The sequence below is a fragment of the Amphimedon queenslandica genome, unplaced genomic scaffold (assembly GCF_000090795.2).
Source record: "Amphimedon queenslandica unplaced genomic scaffold, v1.1 AMPQUscaffold_13435, whole genome shotgun sequence".
Classification (NCBI taxonomy): Eukaryota; Metazoa; Porifera; class Demospongiae; order Haplosclerida; family Niphatidae; genus Amphimedon; species Amphimedon queenslandica.
Genome location: NW_003546329.1, coordinates 183,515 through 200,261, shown reverse-complemented (window position 1 = coordinate 200,261; position 16,747 = coordinate 183,515). Strand labels below are relative to the sequence as shown.

Sequence of the window (16,747 nt, the reverse complement as noted above, 5' to 3'; positions counted from 1 at the left end):
TTATTGATGAATAATCCAATTTTTGCAATTATATTTATTAGGGCAAAATAACTTCAGTACACTAGTAACACAAAATAATAACGTATATAGTAGAAAATAATAATATTAAAATATTTTATAATTATTAAATTATTATGGCATTCACTTATAACATCATCAATAGTAGTAATAGTATGACAACAATAGCTCAGTTCTGTAGTTTAGTATAATAATATCAGAATGTGATCGCAACTGGAATAAATGACTAATCTTCCTCCGATTCTTCAGAATCACTATTGCGTTTGGTTCCGCCTCTCGAGCCATGTGAGGGTATTGGTTCTGACGAAGGTTTCGAACTACTGGACGGGGTTCTTGCAGATTTGCTTGCAGCGGCCGGGTTCTGAGTCACCCCTGCTTGATAGTTTGGTGGCTGTTTACTTCTGTCTTTCTGTGTTAATAAATAATGACAATAATAACTGTTCTGCCACTAAGAATACATCCCTACATTACAGGGTACAACTACTACTTACAATAATGTTATCAATGTATTGAATCCACATCAGCATCTCATCCCTAGTGCTTGCTTGTATGTGATAATCCTTGCCCTCTACAGTGCAGACTGTAAGGACGTTTTGGTGTCTTTGTAAGGTATCTATTAGACAGAGAGAGAGAGCACTCAATGCTAGTTAGCTATGAATATCATTTCACATGCTTAATTTATAGCTCCACTATTATAAAATCCCCACTATTATTATTATACATAATGCTAGACATGTTACCCATTATTGTGATACATGATAATACTAGTATAATTATCATTACCTTCATTCACTGATGCACTAAATAGAGGTACTACACCAACAGGCTTTGCATCCTATTCAAAGAAACATTATTCATGCCCCTGATAGATATTATACTGACACTTCTATTCTTATAATAGTAAAGTCCTTCCGTTGTTAGCACGAACCATCTATCCAGCCAGTTCCTTCGAACGTGGCCTTTCTTTCTAAGGAATCCAACTTTCTGAACTTCTCCTCTCTGCTCTGTTACCAAATCCTTCGACAGGGACTTAGTCCTTGCTGCCATTTCCCTAATAATTAACACCAAAACTGTTTTGATTTGATAAGCAATTTTACAGCCAGGGACAAGGCCAGCAAAAGCGGGTGGATTAATGATAATAATCCGGTTAAGCCACTTGAAGTCATGTCGCTGCACTAACAACCCGAAACTCACCTCTCTCAGCTTCTATAATCCGAGAGTCGAGCGAATCCAGGAAGAGTCTGTAAGAGCTTTTGTTCTCCTTTGTTTGTCTCACCCTCCGGCCCTGCTTGAGTGTGTGCTGATCTTTTACTTGTTATGCAGTGTGTGTAGGCATAAGGAGTGGGTGTGGTACATTTTAATGTCTGACCGCGCCCACAAGAGGCTGAGCCCTAGTTTGGGTGTGTTCAGTTCACTCCAATAATGGAGAACTTGGACTCTCTTTTTCGTGGCTGTCAGATAACTTTAGAGCTAGACTCGTCCATTCCCTTTAAGAAAAAGTCAGCACTGAAGCAGTCTGTGATTCAGTATGGAGGAATAGTCTCCTTTATAGTTACTAAAAAGGTAATAATAGGAGATTGATCACACAAATTATGTATATTTTTAATGCCAACTCATTTCCTATTATTTTACAGACTACACATTTAGTTGTAAATAATGTAGAAAAGGCCCAGGATTCTTATAAAAGTCGTATGGCTCAGAAATGGGGCATACCTGTTGTCTCCATCAAATTTATTGAGGACTGCATTGAAAATGGGAAACTGTTGGAGCCTGACCAATTTGTTGTTGCTGGTAAGACACCGTCGGAAGAGCTGTCGTCTGGAAAAATTGTTGGTAAGAATTATGCATGTAATTTTGCAGGCAAAACAATGAATTGAAGTAAATATTTTGTGCCATTAACCACGAATTTAAAATGCAATGAATAGTGGAGAGATAATATTTATAAATTATTATTTTCTTAGCATCAATGGAAGATAAAAGTAATTCGGATCGCAAAAAACGAAGACCAAAATCAAACGTTAACTTGAATCAAATAAAGTAACTACAAACATGTAATATTAATGGATTAGAATGTACTATGTATGTTCTTTAATAAATGCAAAATTATATAGATAATATAGAATAATTGTTATCCATGTTTCTATTATAAATTGCATGCACTTCATTTTGTGATAAATTCATGGCTCGTGTCACTCATCCAATTTTAGTATTGAGTGTTTTGATATTGGCCTATAATTAAAAACACCTCTAGTTTATAACGACAGACACTTGCATGTCGAGTTTATCTGTTTATTTAATGCATTTTTGTAACTCGACGCATACTATCAAATGAAAAATAACTGCTCCTTAGAAGCAATAGAATATGCATGCAAAAAGGTAATGTGTGTATAGACAGACTATAGTTATGATGATGGACACTTAGTATGATGATCATAGATACATGTACATAGTACTAGATACATGTACATATATATGTATGATAATGTGTGTTCTAGGGTATGGCCATGGCCTCATGCTGATGGCATGAAGACTCCTTTGTTCCCTGAAGATGGTTATGAAATTGTCAGACATGCTTTCTTTAAAGTACCTAGCATTAATCATTGCACTGTCAGTACTTTTCCTCCATTTTTAGAAATATGAAAAGATGTCAAAATTAACGAGTTTCGTTGCAATAGAGATTCACGTAGTTCCCACATCAGTGACTGAAGATAAACCATTGTACAGGGTATTTGTACATAAAGGACACTTGGAACAAAGACTCAAGGTAGCATATTCCCATTAGCATAAAAGTGTATATGTACAGTATATGTAGGTTAAAAAGTATCCACATACATGTACATGTACAGTATATGATATAGGTTAAATAATTATTGACTTATTATTATTATTATTATTATCATTTTTATTTCTATTACTTATAGACTGGAGAACTGGGTACTTGTGAGTGTCGTTATGTTGAGACCTCACTCGATGCCGAAGCTGTGTATGCTTATTTGTGCAAGCAGTACACCTCATCTCCTTATTCAATGGAGAGAGTTCAGTATCTCTCATTTATGATTGGATCTCCTGGTCTTAGGAAGGTATGAGCAATACAGACTTGGGTCAAATACAAGTAGTAGATGTAATTAGTCGTATTTAAATACTTTCATGTTGTATTTGACCCAAGTCGGGCCGACTCAGCAATAATGCACTCACTTCCTGAGGTGATTCATGCACACGAATAGATGTAGATTTATGATCAAATAAACAAATTCAGTGTCAAATGTTTTGGCTAAAAACTTGTTAAGTACATGCAATTGTCTAATTGACTTGTACTGTTTAAATCTTTGCACTTTACTATAATAAACTGTATGTCTGGGGAAATTTTACAACTGTCTCCTTCATGAGATACTTTCATTATGATCATTAGTTGATGTCAGAGACATGGCCTAGAGGGGTAGCTGGTAGTAGGGAGGACCTTGACCCGTTAGTATCAAAGCTAGTTGAATACGTTTGGAGTGAAGCTATTGGAGAGATTGAAGGATTTCTAACAGTACCACTTCAAAACATCAAACTGGAGCAGGTATGTTATTACTGTATCAAGAGTACTGTATTGATATGTGAATGAATATGTACGTGTACTTATGTAGGTTGAAAAGGCTGAAGCTGCTTTGATGTCCATTAGGAAGTTACTGGATGAAGGAAGAACTGGAGATGATGAGGGTACTGCTTTGCTCTCTCTCTCTTCTCATGTGCATGATGTTGTGTGTCTTTGTAGATATTAAGAAGTATACCAAGGATTATAATTCAGCACTTCCCAACAGCAAATCAGCTCCTATTGATAGCAAGAAAGTGATTGCTAATAGACAGGAGTTCTGTCAAGTGAGTATACAGCATAATTATTACTGCAATGTAGTGTACATGCATATGTTCAATATTTAGTTCATTTTATAAGTGCTACATCTTTTGCTCTGGCCTATCAATTAGCAACTGTACTTTTTACTCTACAATATGTGAATGCTTTATTATAGTTTCGTTGTTATTGTTATTTTAAAGGTGATACGTGATCTTGTGAGTGTTAGTGAGAGCACTAATTGGTCTCATAAAAGTGGCCCGGTAGCTAAGTATCATGCCTTGAGGTGTCAGATGTGTCCCATTGATCCAGTCTCCAAGGAATACTCTGATGTAAAGGAGCACATCATGTCCAGTCTAACAAAGTATAACCATAGATATATACGTGTATGTATACATATTGTGTGTGTATGTATAGATATTGTATGTGTGTGTATACATATTGTGTGTGTGTGTTTGTTCACAGAGTAGGGACTTAGTTAATGTATCTCCTTCATGTGTACATTATTAATCTCTCACTCTAATTTTAGCATTGTTATGACTAGAACAAAAACTGACAGTGCACGCACTTCCATTTTCATAATTGATAAAATCAAACCATAATATTCACTTCTTACTATTTTCAATATAATCTAGTGACTCTAATGATCCAGAAATACTCAGTATATATTCAGTCCAGAGGCCAGTGGAGGAGAGCCAGTTCAGCCACTCACTGGGCAACAGGAAGCTTCTCTTTCATTCTTCTCAGCTACAAAACTTTGTTGGTATCCTTTCCCGTGGTCTTCTCCTCCCTAAGATAGTCGTTGATGATTTTGGTGGCTCGCGTAGTGATCCAGGTATGCTTGGAAGTGGTATATACTTTGCAGACTCGGCGAGTCTCTCTGTCAAGTTCTCTGGGCCTGGAAAGAAAAGACACGGGACTAGACTGATGCTTGTCAATGAAGTGGCATTGGGTAATGTAAAGGTAAGGGGAAGCACTTTAGCACATGATCATATTCACACACACGCACACACACACACACACACACACACACACACACCATAATGCACAATATATATGCGCTGGGTTTCCCACAAGGCATATGTTTCTACAATAGCATATGTAGCAACTTTAAAAATTCATAAAAAAATCCAAATTTGATCGGAATCAATTTAAACTTTCTACACAACATAAGAACATGTGTGCCTTTCAAAAAAATTATTAAAATGAAGAATTCTTTTCTAGTCATTTTTGGTGAAATTTGGCCAAGAACCCCGTACTATAATAGTACAGGGACTTTGGCCCAATTTTGGAGCAACTTTAAAAATTCATAAAAAATCCAAATTTGATTGGAATCAGCTCAAACTTTCTACACAACATAAGAACATGTATATGTATCAGAAAAAAATTATAAAAATGAAGAAATTTCTCCTAGCCATTTTTGATGAAATTTGAACTAGACCAGTTAAAGGCTATAGGCCCAATTTTGAGTTACTTCTTTTTGTACAATTTTTATAGGAATTCACTTCATACCAGAAGGAGTTATTGGCAGCTCCTAATGGTTTCCACAGTGTCAAAGGCGTTAAAGGCACTACTGAAGAGCCATCTGACTTTAAAGTAATAATAGTATTGAAATTTTGAATATTTAATTTTATTCAATATAATCATTAATAGGAGAATGAGTATGTAGTGTACAAGACGGAGCAGCAGCGTATGAGATATCTAATTGAGTTCCGACTGCCTCAAGATGAAGAGATTGATCAAGATGAGACTGAGAGCGAAAAATATGAGAATGAAGAAATTGAAGAAGATGAAGAAAGCAACATAGTGACAGATGGTAGACAAAACTAGCATTAATATACAATACATTATTACTTTTACTATACTACGATACTACTACTTTATTTCTTACTATTCCTTGCATGTAGGAGTATCTTTATCTGATGTGAAGAATGTCACTGATCCTTTGAGTAAGGTTGAAGCAGGCCTGAAGGTTGATGGGGGAGTAGTGCCACTTAAAGCCGTTCATGTCAAGGCACAACTGATAGACCTTGCTGCTAAGGTTAATAGCCGAGTCTCTTGAATAAATTTATGAGCATGTAACAGGTCATTGTGTTGCAGTCATACAAGAATGAGAGCCTTGTACCAATTGAAGCAAAGTATGTATTTCCATTGGATGACATGGCAGCAGGTAATGTGGTCACCCAATGAGACTCATGACTCACTGCTTGTGTACGTATGTACTTGTAGTTTGTGGGTTTGAGGCATTCATTAATGGCAAGCATATCATTGGAGAGGTGAAAGAGAAGGAGCAGGCTCACAGAGAATACAAGCAAGCTATCAGTGAAGGCCATGGAGCCTATCTGATGGATGAAGAAACACCGGTTAGTAGTATAAACTCACTCTCTTCTGAATAGTAATATGAACTCAATACTTGTACCTTCTGGTTAGTGATATAAACGCACTACCTTCTGGATAGGGCAGTGGTACAGAGTACAGATTCACTACCTTTTGTTATCTATACTAATAAGGACATCCTTGTCCTTTATGTCTTTGTGTAAGGGAAGGGTAAAGAAAATGAGATAAGGAGAATTAGGACATACATGTACATGTAGCTTTGTACATGTACATATATAGTAGAGGGAAGAAAGGAGAGAGGGGTAAACTTTGTCATCATTATCCTGTTGTTGTTAGACTCCCCCACAGTCTGCTATGTATACTTGTTTTACGTTATATTTTGTTGCATTAGGATGTCTTCACTGTTAGTGTTGGGAACCTGCCACCTGGCGCTAGTGTACTTATCAAGATTACTTATGTGGCTGAGCTACAGGCCGAGGGAGAGAATGTAGTCTTTTCACTCCCTGGCTCTGTCGCCCCATGGAAACAGGAAGCAGCTTTGGATGAGACAACACAGGTTATTATAATGGCTCACATGACATTTGTCTACATAAAACATGTTTACTGGAAAATACAGTGTATGATGCTTGTTCCATGTACTGTACAAAGCATATTTTAGTATTGATTGTATTGAATTACATGCAGTAATTGGTATACACTAATTATTGTTATGGTAATGAGATCCTTTTATGTTCAAGTTACTGATTTGTTTTTGTTATGTATAATGTATTAGTCACTTGAGCTATTTCTGTTTGTTTTATCAGTTACAATGTGCATTTTGTGGGCCTCAGAGGTGGGCTGGGGCACAGTCCATTACAATATTGCATGTTTTTTTTATTTGTAGAAGAATTATCAGATGCATTTATGAAATTAGAATTTAAATTATAGACGTCCTTGTACTACCATGTAGAAAGTAATTACTATTAAAGGGATTTAAAATGTGCAACAAATCATTATCTGCTATTCTCCATGGCATTTTTGGTTCTTCAATTTTATCATTGCCTTACGCCAGTAGTTGCATTTATAGTCACAATGTACATGTACATGTACCCACCCCTACTTCTACTAATAGAGTCTCATTCCCTTTATAGGTGGATGTAGAAAAAGTCAAAGTTCGTTCGGATGCTGATTCACTCTCGGTACAGATCTCAATTGATATGCCATTCACCATCAGGACTATTGAGTCTCCAGCCCACAAGATAAAGTAATGACTTAGTATTGAGTGATAATGCTTTATTAATGTTCTTAGGATGAAGAAGACAGACACTAAAGCAACTGTTGAGTTGTGTCCAGGAGAGAAGCTTGGAACAGGGTTCCAGCTGTTGATTGGTTTGGCTGAGATTCATGTACCACGAATGTGGGTTGAAGAGAATGACAAAGGACACCATGTAAGTTTATTCAAAAAAAAAAATTTATAATAATAATAACAAAAGTATAATAATGATTTTAACAGTACATTTATTATTAAAGAGTATTATGTGGTATTATATTGTTAATGTGAGCGTTCAGTGATGCTAGTACAGTGTCTATGTGATTTGCCAGTGCTGTCTTGTTAGCATTAGCAAATAACAGTCCAACCACTTCATTGGTTGACTCCTTTACTATCACAGCCCCTGCATCACTTGGGACTACGGGTATTGATAGCTGTATCTGATTCTTCCACATCATCCCGTCAATCTCACCCTCCCAATTGATACACTTCACATAAGCAAACTGGACCTTTCCTGTACTGGCTCCCTTGAATTTGACTAGATCACCGACTTGTGCTTTGCCAGTACCAGTAATGATCCCCTTTCCATCAATACTGGTAGTTAGTGCGTGTACTGGGTTTAGCATCCTTGCAAAAGCACAGTCCACTTCTTCCGAGACTACCAGTGTTGTTGTAATGGCTAGATTTTTAATGTCTCTTTCGCCACCTCCCTCTCGTAATCCCGGACTCACTATTCTTGTTCCTATGCTGCCTGCAATTTGACCGGCTGTCAGTATCCCGATGTTTGAGTTTTGTGTCAATATGAAACCGATCGTCCCCAAGACATACGGGTTATTGCACTGACCAATGCTTTCTCCTGCTTTTACCTTGACTGGTGGATACAGAGTCTGTAGATATGAAAAAAGACATTGAGGATTAGTAATATTCACCAAAAGATTACATCATAGTAAATAGCAACTTAAAACTTAGAATATTTCTAAGCCGAAATTTTTAATTTAATATACCTCATATCTCAAATATGATTAGTACTTGTTCATGTACATGCATTCCTTACTGTAATGAATCTATATTCAGCTTTTTCCTTTGCTTTATTCTCAATGATCCCCCAACGTCTCTTGTTACGACACTCCTCTAGCCATTCCTCTTCGGCCCCTAGGAGGTGCCCGTTACCAATAACCTTATCAACTGGGCACCCGTCAATCATCTTTGGTATGTAGCTCTTTCTTTTCACCTCACCCTCTGGTATTTTATGGTCAACCCAGAGTTTAATGCACCGTAAGTGTGTCTGCTTCTTTTGTAGTTCCCGATATCCGAGATCAGCAGCAGTGACGGACTTGTTCATCATGAAGACTGTGAAGTTGGTGACTAGTTTCTTATACAAGATCATTTCGGCTTTCAGCTTTAAGTCTTCGTTCTCCATTGATATTTGTTCGGCTTGGTGTCTGAAGTTTTGAAGCGACAATGTCTGACGGTTCATTGTGTAGTGGATATTAATCCTCTGAGTATCATCATCATCATCATCTTCAGAGTCTCCTATTGAAACTCTTTCGATCCTCATGTGTCTTACTCTGTCAACCGAATGATACTTTCTGAAAGGGGCTCTCTTCATATATTTGTTTGCTGTAGGAGGAGGTGAGGCTACAAAGTCAGTCTCTTCTAATTCTTGTGGCTCAGTTTGCGTCCCTTTGTCCTCCTTCAGTATTCCATGAGGCTCTTTACTGATGATTTCATGAGGCTCTTTACTGATGATTTCATGAGGTTCTCTACTGATGGCGGTTTTATCATTTGTTCCTGTGTGGTGGTATGTCACAGCGTCAGTCTTGTCCCTAGCCTCCGGTTGCTGCTGGGGTTGTCTTTCTTTCTTTGATGATTTTCTAGCTGTAAACCACTTCTTCATTTTTTTAACTTATTAGTTTGTGTGACAGTTGATATTCTCTCTTATTTATATGCTATCAGTCACTACCTTATACTGTCAGTTTGACTGTTAGGAACTGACTTATCTCTTGGAATTGTCATTATTATAATTAAATTATTACTTTTTTTCCTCCAGGCTTGTATGTTGACCTTTTATCCGGAATTTGAGGCCGAGTCTATAGTTGAGAATGAGATCATATTTCTTCTTGATGTCTCTAATTCCATGAAAGTACGTGTGTGTGTGTGTGTATAAATGTACATTATTAGCCTGTGGTAGGGTGATGCATTAGATAATGCTAAGAAAGTCCTACTTTTACTACTCCACCATCTTCCTCCTAAGACATACTTCAATGTATTTACATTTGGAGCAAGTAAGTACATACTAAGTGATGCACGTACTTACATTATTTTTTAATTCTTTTCTCTATTATTCCATAGTGTTTGAGAGTATATTTCCAAGCAGTGTTCAAATTAATAACGAGACACTGTCCTTTGCTACAAAGCAGGTTCAGTCCTGTCAGGCAGTGATGGGCAATACTGATATATGGAGGCCACTCCACAGCCTCTACCTTCTCTCAGAGGCTGCTAGTAGCAGTACAGGAGGCCTCACCAACAGCAGCACACTACCTCCTTGTAGTGTGTTTGTTATCAGTGATGGACACATGACCGAAGAGGCTCCTTCCTTATCTGCCATTAAAGATGGAGCCCAGAATTATCGTGTCTTTACTTTTGGAGTTAGGTATTGTATATATTTGAATCTTTCACTCCTCATCTCTTTCTAAATTCATCTTTCTTTTATATCTACGTTTAGCTCAACAGCTAATCGTCATTTCTTGCGTTCAATGGCACGAGTTGGCGGCGGATGTAGTGAATTCTTTGATAGCCAAAAGAAGTCTCGCTGGGAGAGGAAAGTCAAGGAGCAGCTCTCTAAAGCATTCCAGCCAGCACTGACCGGAGTCGACGTACAATGGCAGCAACATGATGAGAATGCCCCACCACCTATTCAAGTAATGCACTACATACTGTTGTGTTGTTATTATTATTGTTATTATTATTATTATTATTATTATTATTATTATTATTATATAGGCACCTAAATCTATAACATCATTATTTAGTGGGTCACGTCAAGTTGTGTATGGGTTTGTACCGCATTGTAAACAGGTAACTTCATTAATATTCACATATGTATAGTGTATAATATGGATCTGTTATAGGCCAGTCTAAAGGCTTTTATTGGTAGGAAGGAGATACAGACAATGGTGTCTACCTCTGATCTAGCTACCACTAGTGGTCAGGTTAGGATTCATTTGTATAACCTATCACTTATATAATGTACCCTTTAGACTCTTCATCAGTTAACTGCCCAGGCTTTAATTAGAGATTGGAGTGAAGGCTCTCTCAATGACGATCGAACAGAACACGAAGTATTTTATTATTTTGTGCATGAAAGTACTTTAGCTTGCTTGGCTCGTTGTAGATAATGAAACGTGATTTAAAGACATTCATAATCAATACTAGCAAGGAATACTCAATTGTTTCTCAGTTTACTAGCTTTGTTGCTATAGAAAAGAGAGAAAAGGTACTAATTCCAGTATAGTATTATTGATTTTATTTATTATTAATATTACTTCTTATAGTTACATGTATAGATATGTGGATGTATTTAATTTAGTCTTGTCATTTTATAGGATGAGAAGTTTGATGCTACTAAAGGGCCTTCAATTGAAGATCTTGTATCCAAAGAGAATGTTGATAAACTGAAGTATATGGGATGGGAGATTGATCAAGGAGCTGATCCTGTCAAAGTTAGTTAGAGATATTTATAATAAGCTAATTTATTTTACATCTACACAAGTAGCTATGCATTTCTCACTACTGGTAATGCATGTGCTTTATTAACATTATATAATATTATTATTATTATTATTATTATTATTATTATTATTATTATTATTATTATTATTATTATTATTATTATTATTATTATTACATTGTATTAGATTGCTGCTGAGTCTATTGATGATGTTATAGCTTCAATGGCTGGCGAAACTGATGTTATAAAATTAGATACAGCTTTCAATAAAGTCTGGGAATCAACTCAAAATACTCTGCCTAACTCACACCCAGCCAGAGTCAAGGTAACACAGTATACATACTGTTAGGTGTACTTTACACATTGTTCTATGATTGCATAGTTACTGAAAATGAGGCTAGAGGTATTAAAAAAGATGGACAAGCTCTCTGATGGACAGGAGCTGCTGGAAGGTCTCATTACTGATCTTCATCTCCGTGGATCTATTGACTCCACTAGACTAATCAATGTTTTGGAAGGGATAAGAGATGGCTTTTCAAGAATGATGTAAATATGAGTTTAATATAATAGTGTCATTGTGTTATTTTATTGCTCAGAGATGCTAAGAGGAAAGCTGCAGAAGCGGAAGCAGCTAGGAGGAGCAGGATGATGATAGTTGCTGAAGAAGCAAAGTCATTGAGACAAAGCACTCTAGAAACTGAAAGAGATGGTGGTATTATTGGTGAAGCTAAAATGGAACTTAAGTCCAGAATAGCTTTCAAGCAAAAAGAGATAGAAAGTTTGGAGTCAAAGCTACATCTAATTACAAGAAGAAGAGGCAAAGCATTGAAAAAAGACATTCCACCTGCTGAAGAAAGGAAAGCAAGTCCTAAAGTTCCTCTCAAAAAGAAAAAAGCAGTTGCAAAAAATAGGGGACCAATTAGGGAACAAGAATCACCAGAAAAAGATGAAGATATTTCAGTTGCTGAAGAAGGGCAAGCAAGCTTTGAACTTGCTCTAAATAAGAGATTTAATAATAGGAGAAGAAGCATACGTATGGAAGAAGAACCAGAAGAAGAAGATATTCCAGTTGCTGTTATTGATACAGGAATGGATACTGTAAAGGTAATGAGAGAGAGAGTCTTATTTTTAACCTATTGTGTGGTCTTAGGCTGGGTTTGCTGGTGATGATGGTCCTAGATCAGTGTTTCCTGCATTAGTTGGAAGACCACGACATCAAGTAATCATTCTTAACCAATGGAATCAGTAAATGTAGAAAATGGAAGATTGCAGATATTAAATTTAGTTTTCAGGCTGATCCTGGGTTATAAAATAAAATAAGGTCCCCACTTTTGGTACATCTGATATATGTACATGTGTTCTGTGTAAAGTTTAAGCTCATTTGATTTATTAGAAGTATTTTAAGTTGCTCAAAAATTTAGTCAAAATGCAGGGTACTTATGGTTTTGCTATTTTTATAATTTTTTCTGATGCTTATACATGTACATGTTTTTATGTTGTGTAGAAACTTTTGTGAATTTTTAATTTGCTCCAAAATTTTGTGAAGAATGACGAGGAAAGAATTCTCCATTTTTACCACATTTTCTGATCCGTATACATGTACAATATTCGTACATGTACTTATGTTTCTAGCTCATGCGCAGTTTACATGCAATACAGTTCATCACAGTTTTGTGTTGTCATGTGTTTTAGGGTGTAATGGTTGGTATGGGACAGAAGGATAGTTATGTTGGAGATGAGGCTAAATCAAAGAGAGGGATCCTGACCCTCAAGAGTCCTTTTGAGAGGCCTAGCAAGCCAATGGCAGCCATGTCATATAGCCAGCCTATAGTCCAAGTTGAAGAGAAGGAAAAAGAATCATCTGCTACTGTTGAAGAGGATGTACTTAATGACCTGTTTGGATATGATGGCCGTAATTATGAGATATCAGATTTCTCAATGGCAGAGAATTATCAAGTTAATGAAGTATTAATGGATGAATTAGAGATGGATGAGTCATTAATGGAGCAGTCACTAATGGTTGAGTCTGCGTAAGTTGTAACAGTTTTTACCATTTTTATTAGTTTCAATAGGGAGCTATATGAAGAGTTGGAACAGCAATCTGAAGAAACGATAGCAGTCAATCAAAAAGAGCTTAGATCTAGAAAGGTTAAAAAAAGTATTCCTGGAACTAGTCCAAGAACTTCATTATTGAAGGGACTAGGAAGCAAAGAACCGCAAGAAGGCCAATTAGGTAAGTTAACTTTGTATCAAAGCTTTGATAACTTAATATTTATATTTTTACCTATCAATGAGTATGCAAATGTAATTATTTATCTTCAAGTGAGTATTAATTAATGCATTATAGGTACTGGACTTGCAGGGTTTGCTAGTAAACCACCAGAAGGCTATTTGAGTTTAGGTAAGTTTTGTATTTGAAAGCACAATGTTTATTTATCATTTTTACCTGTCAATGAGTACCCAAGCATGTTTGCTTATTTGTAAGTGGATTATTGTTTGATTGGTATTGTACTTATAGATATTGAAGGACTTGCAATGCCTGCTAATAAAGAAAGTATGCTAGTCCCTACCTAGTCCTTTTAACACTAATATTTCTCATTTTTCCAGCCTATAGCCCTTTGTCACAAACCTATAATCCTGTTTCACCAGTATATAGTCCTACTTCAGTGACTTCTCCAGCCTATAGTCCCACCTCACCATCATATAGCCCTTCTTTACCATCATATGTCCCTACATGTACTTCACCAGCTTATAATGCACCTACTGTTAATGGTAAATTATCAGCTCCTTCAGTGCCTGGTTTAACTTTTAGTAAGATTATATTTTTTGGTAACAATTTCATTTTGTTTTTAGATCGTTCAAGTGACAAAGTCAGTTCTGATTCGTCGGAGACTAGTAGAAATATTAGTCAACTTAGCAGTGCTTATTTAGGAAGTGGAAAATCTCGTCGATTTGAGTCTGTTTCATTAGAAAAAAGTGCTCCACTGTCTCAGCCTACTGCTGCTCCTCCTTCTCGTTCTCGTATTGTTCGGTTTGAAGCGGGTGCTCTAACATTTGGTTCAAGTTCACAAGCTCCATTAGAGCCTGTTCCTCCTCCTCCTCTTCCTCCTCGTGCCGTGATGACGAAATCAGCACCTTCTGAACCCATTTATCCTTCTTTTGATGGAATACCTGCTTTTTCTGTTAGAAATGCCATCAGTTCTTCTCCTGAAGGATCTCCTCCTGAGCTAACACCTTGGTCTAGTCCTTCATTTAAATCACCTCCTCTCCCAAGATCTGCACCATTGCCAGGAGGACCTCCTGCTAAGCCTTCCCGTTCCAGTGGTAGAGCACTAATGCAATCACCTGGAGGACCTCCTCCTCCTCCTCCTCCTCCTGGGACTGGGGCACCAATGCAATTATCTGAAAAATCTCCTCCTCCTCCCCCTGTTCCTCTTCGTTCCAGAGATAGAGGACCAATGCCAGTACCTCAGTCAACTGTGCTATCATCTGGAAGACCTCCTCCTCCTCCTCCTCATTTTATGCTTTGTGGTGAAGTACCAATGCCATCTGGAGGACCTCCTCCTCCTTTGCCTTATCTTTCCAGAGGTATAGCACAAAGGCGGTTACCTGGAGGACCTCCTCCTCCTCCTCCTCCTCCTCCTCCTGGAGCAGCTGGTGCTCCACTGCCTGGTTCTTCTAAAGTAGCTCCTAAGGGTAAAAGCAAGGTGTCATATTATGCTGGTTTGGCAGATAAGAAAAGTTAATTGATTTATAATGATCAATGTAATGATGTTATTATTATTTTTAACTGCAGCTACTCAAGCAAGTCCATTTAGTAAGGCTGGAGGTAAGAAAGAACCAAGTGGACCAACAGGTCGTGGCGCTCTATTAAGTAGCATTAAAAAGGTATGCCATTATTGTGTATAGTTGTATATACATGCAGTACATTTTGTATTTTTCTTCCTATTATCATATTATTATTATACTATATATAGGGTGTTTCATTACAAAAGGTTACAGTTGAGAAGGTATTATTATTATTATTAGCATACATTGCCTGATCCTTATGTCTTGTATAAAGTTTAATCTATACTTTTGATTAAAATTTTGTAAATAATAATAATAAGCTAATCATGGGGATCAATGATCAACCATTAAAGAAACAATAATATTATTATTTATTATTTTCTTTAGAAAGAGGAAGAGAAATCTGTTTCTGCATCATTAATGCAAGCACTTCAGTCCAGAAAAGGTACAGCACTTTAATCTAGTGTTGCCGTTTATTATTATCATTATTATTATTATCTTTATTATTAATTATGAAAAGCACCTGAAGCTTTTAACTTGAAGGTTAGCCACTGATAATCTCTAAATAAAAGTAATTGTTTTAAAAATAATAACAGCTGGTGGATTATTCCAAATGGAAATCAGTTGAAATGTCTGATGATGACTCATGGGACGATGATGAAGAAGATGATGATGAAGGAGGAGGAGGAGGAGGTGGTCGTAGTCGTCTACTTGTTAATGAATTTTTTGCATTTCAAGATCAAGAAAGAGCAGAGGATAAAGTACAAGGTCAAGAGGAAGAGGAAGAGGAAAGTGATGATAATATGGCGTTTGGTCTTTTTGATTCATTTGATGAAGAGGCTCTTTCCAATGCAAGCTACTACTCTATGTCTGAGAATGCTCAAGAGAGTGATGGGGTATGTATGTACTGTATGTACTAGTGATGGCAGTGTACAAATGTACAGTGATGTAGTGCATTAATTATAATACTAAAATAATTTTAGTAATTATGATTGGTATGAATTTTTTGTAGGAGAAAGTTATTGAAGTACAGAACCAGTTTCCTGTCATTAATTCCAGCCAAATTTATATGATGTACAGTCTACAAAAAGTCAGTCAGACTCACTACTATCTAATGACATTTTAAATATTTGTTTAAATTTTAAATTTTTAAAGCTATTAAATTCCTGCAACATTTACTTTTCATACTTGTGTATTGATTTTTTATTGATTTATAATAGGACGATGGCTCGTGGTTGCTGAGTGATTTGGACACTATTGTAATGCCAGGTACTGGAGACCGTGTACTTAAAGTCTTAAATGAAGCTGGAGCTAAATCACTAGGTAAAGTATTACTTATTGACTTTATAAAATATAATTGGCACTGCTACATATTAAATAATTATTAATGGTTTGTTGTATATTAGGTTCCAGGGTTTACAAGGAGCTACTGTCGTTGATTGCTACCTGCTTTGTCCTCCGTTTGCTGAACCTCAACTTCCCTGATGCTTATAAGATAACGTTCAGCCCTCACTTTGAAATAGATATGTCTAATGGGGACCCTGGAGACATTGCTACCAAAATGAATAAGTCACTGGTGCTGTGTAACAAGCTTCATAAGCAAAACCCATCTGTTGTCACCCGACTTGAGCTTGGGTATTCATTGATTGATGCTGTTGATAAAATATTGAAACTGTGTGCTTAGTGTAAACCCTATATTTACTGAGATTTAAATTTGAAAGATTTTTATTCCTTGAATTTATTATATTTTTAGTCCTTTGATCTAGATCTACATGCATAATTTTTATAATCT

At 36.5% G+C, this 16,747-nt stretch overlaps 3 protein-coding genes across 7 annotated transcripts; 1 reads left to right on the top strand and 2 right to left on the bottom strand.

Moving 5' to 3' along the window:
* Positions 1–3: 3 nt before the first annotated feature.
* On the bottom strand, positions 4–1,321 carry LOC100631695 (pleckstrin-like). 3 transcript variants are annotated; one of them, XM_019995727.1, is made up of 5 exons: positions 1,213–1,315; positions 901–1,088; positions 802–853; positions 510–631; positions 4–427 (listed from the first exon to the last, which is right to left on the bottom strand). In XM_019995727.1, the coding sequence occupies exons 2-5, from the start codon at positions 1,063–1,065 to the stop codon at positions 245–247; spliced, it is 522 nt and encodes a 173-aa protein (XP_019851286.1). In that variant the 5' UTR covers positions 1,066–1,088; positions 1,213–1,315; the 3' UTR covers positions 4–244. The 3 variants fall into 3 exon arrangements, 2 of the variants coding, with proteins under 2 accessions (XP_019851286.1, XP_011403542.1); XM_011405240.2 differs by having other exon boundaries at positions 901–1,068; positions 1,213–1,310; XR_002184667.1 differs by having other exon boundaries at positions 802–1,069; positions 1,213–1,321.
* Positions 1,322–1,392: 71 nt separating this feature from the next.
* On the top strand, positions 1,393–16,696 carry LOC100633591 (poly [ADP-ribose] polymerase 4). 3 transcript variants are annotated; one of them, XM_019995717.1, is made up of 47 exons: positions 1,393–1,581; positions 1,653–1,851; positions 1,980–2,055; positions 2,514–2,601; positions 2,651–2,782; positions 2,940–3,098; positions 3,428–3,580; positions 3,648–3,720; positions 3,776–3,879; positions 4,054–4,214; positions 4,486–4,813; positions 5,348–5,446; positions 5,504–5,666; positions 5,758–5,891; positions 5,936–6,020; positions 6,080–6,213; positions 6,579–6,743; positions 7,318–7,430; positions 7,476–7,614; positions 9,487–9,579; positions 9,628–9,721; positions 9,789–10,089; positions 10,162–10,357; positions 10,440–10,514; positions 10,568–10,648; positions 10,697–10,777; positions 10,831–10,932; positions 11,042–11,158; positions 11,354–11,491; positions 11,549–11,712; positions 11,763–12,140; positions 12,186–12,270; positions 12,317–12,385; positions 12,859–13,196; positions 13,239–13,399; positions 13,514–13,567; positions 13,685–13,720; positions 13,774–13,977; positions 14,020–14,907; positions 14,963–15,054; positions 15,144–15,176; positions 15,343–15,400; positions 15,476–15,498; positions 15,552–15,851; positions 15,968–16,045; positions 16,176–16,278; positions 16,362–16,696. In XM_019995717.1, the coding sequence occupies exons 1-47, from the start codon at positions 1,441–1,443 to the stop codon at positions 16,637–16,639; spliced, it is 7,266 nt and encodes a 2,421-aa protein (XP_019851276.1). In that variant the 5' UTR covers positions 1,393–1,440; the 3' UTR covers positions 16,640–16,696. The 3 variants fall into 3 exon arrangements, with proteins under 3 accessions (XP_019851276.1, XP_019851275.1, XP_019851277.1); XM_019995716.1 differs by having other exon boundaries at positions 11,763–12,270; XM_019995718.1 differs by lacking the exons at positions 13,685–13,720; positions 13,774–13,977 and having other exon boundaries at positions 1,394–1,581; positions 11,763–12,270.
* Positions 7,686–9,434, bottom strand: LOC109581530 (uncharacterized). Its single transcript, XM_019995722.1, has 2 exons — positions 8,491–9,434; positions 7,686–8,323 (listed from the first exon to the last, which is right to left on the bottom strand). Exons 1-2 carry the CDS (start codon positions 9,331–9,333, stop codon positions 7,691–7,693), a joined length of 1,476 nt encoding a protein of 491 aa, XP_019851281.1. The 5' UTR covers positions 9,334–9,434; the 3' UTR covers positions 7,686–7,690.
* Positions 16,697–16,747: the final 51 nt, after the last annotated feature.

Excerpts from the sequence above, each read along its gene's own strand:
- LOC100631695 (XM_019995727.1), bottom strand. The coding sequence starts at position 1,065 with ATGGCAGCAAGGACTAAGTCCCTGTCGAAGGATTTGGTAACAGAGCAG. Across the intron at positions 854-900 it reads ACTATTATAAGAATAGAAGT|GATGCAAAGCCTGTTGGTGT; the intron begins GTCAGTATAATA and ends TTCTTTGAATAG. Across the intron at positions 632-801 it reads TAGTGCATCAGTGAATGAAG|ATACCTTACAAAGACACCAA; the intron begins GTAATGATAATT and ends TCTGTCTAATAG.
- LOC100633591 (XM_019995716.1), top strand. The coding sequence starts at position 1,441 with ATGGAGAACTTGGACTCTCTTTTTCGTGGCTGTCAGATAACTTTAGAG. Across the intron at positions 2,602-2,650 it reads TCAGACATGCTTTCTTTAAA|AAATATGAAAAGATGTCAAA; the intron begins GTACCTAGCATT and ends CTCCATTTTTAG. Across the intron at positions 7,615-9,486 it reads AGAATGACAAAGGACACCAT|GCTTGTATGTTGACCTTTTA; the intron begins GTAAGTTTATTC and ends TTTTTCCTCCAG.
- LOC109581530 (XM_019995722.1), bottom strand. The coding sequence starts at position 9,333 with ATGAAGAAGTGGTTTACAGCTAGAAAATCATCAAAGAAAGAAAGACAA. Across the intron at positions 8,324-8,490 it reads CTGAATATAGATTCATTACA|ACTCTGTATCCACCAGTCAA; the intron begins GTAAGGAATGCA and ends TCATATCTACAG.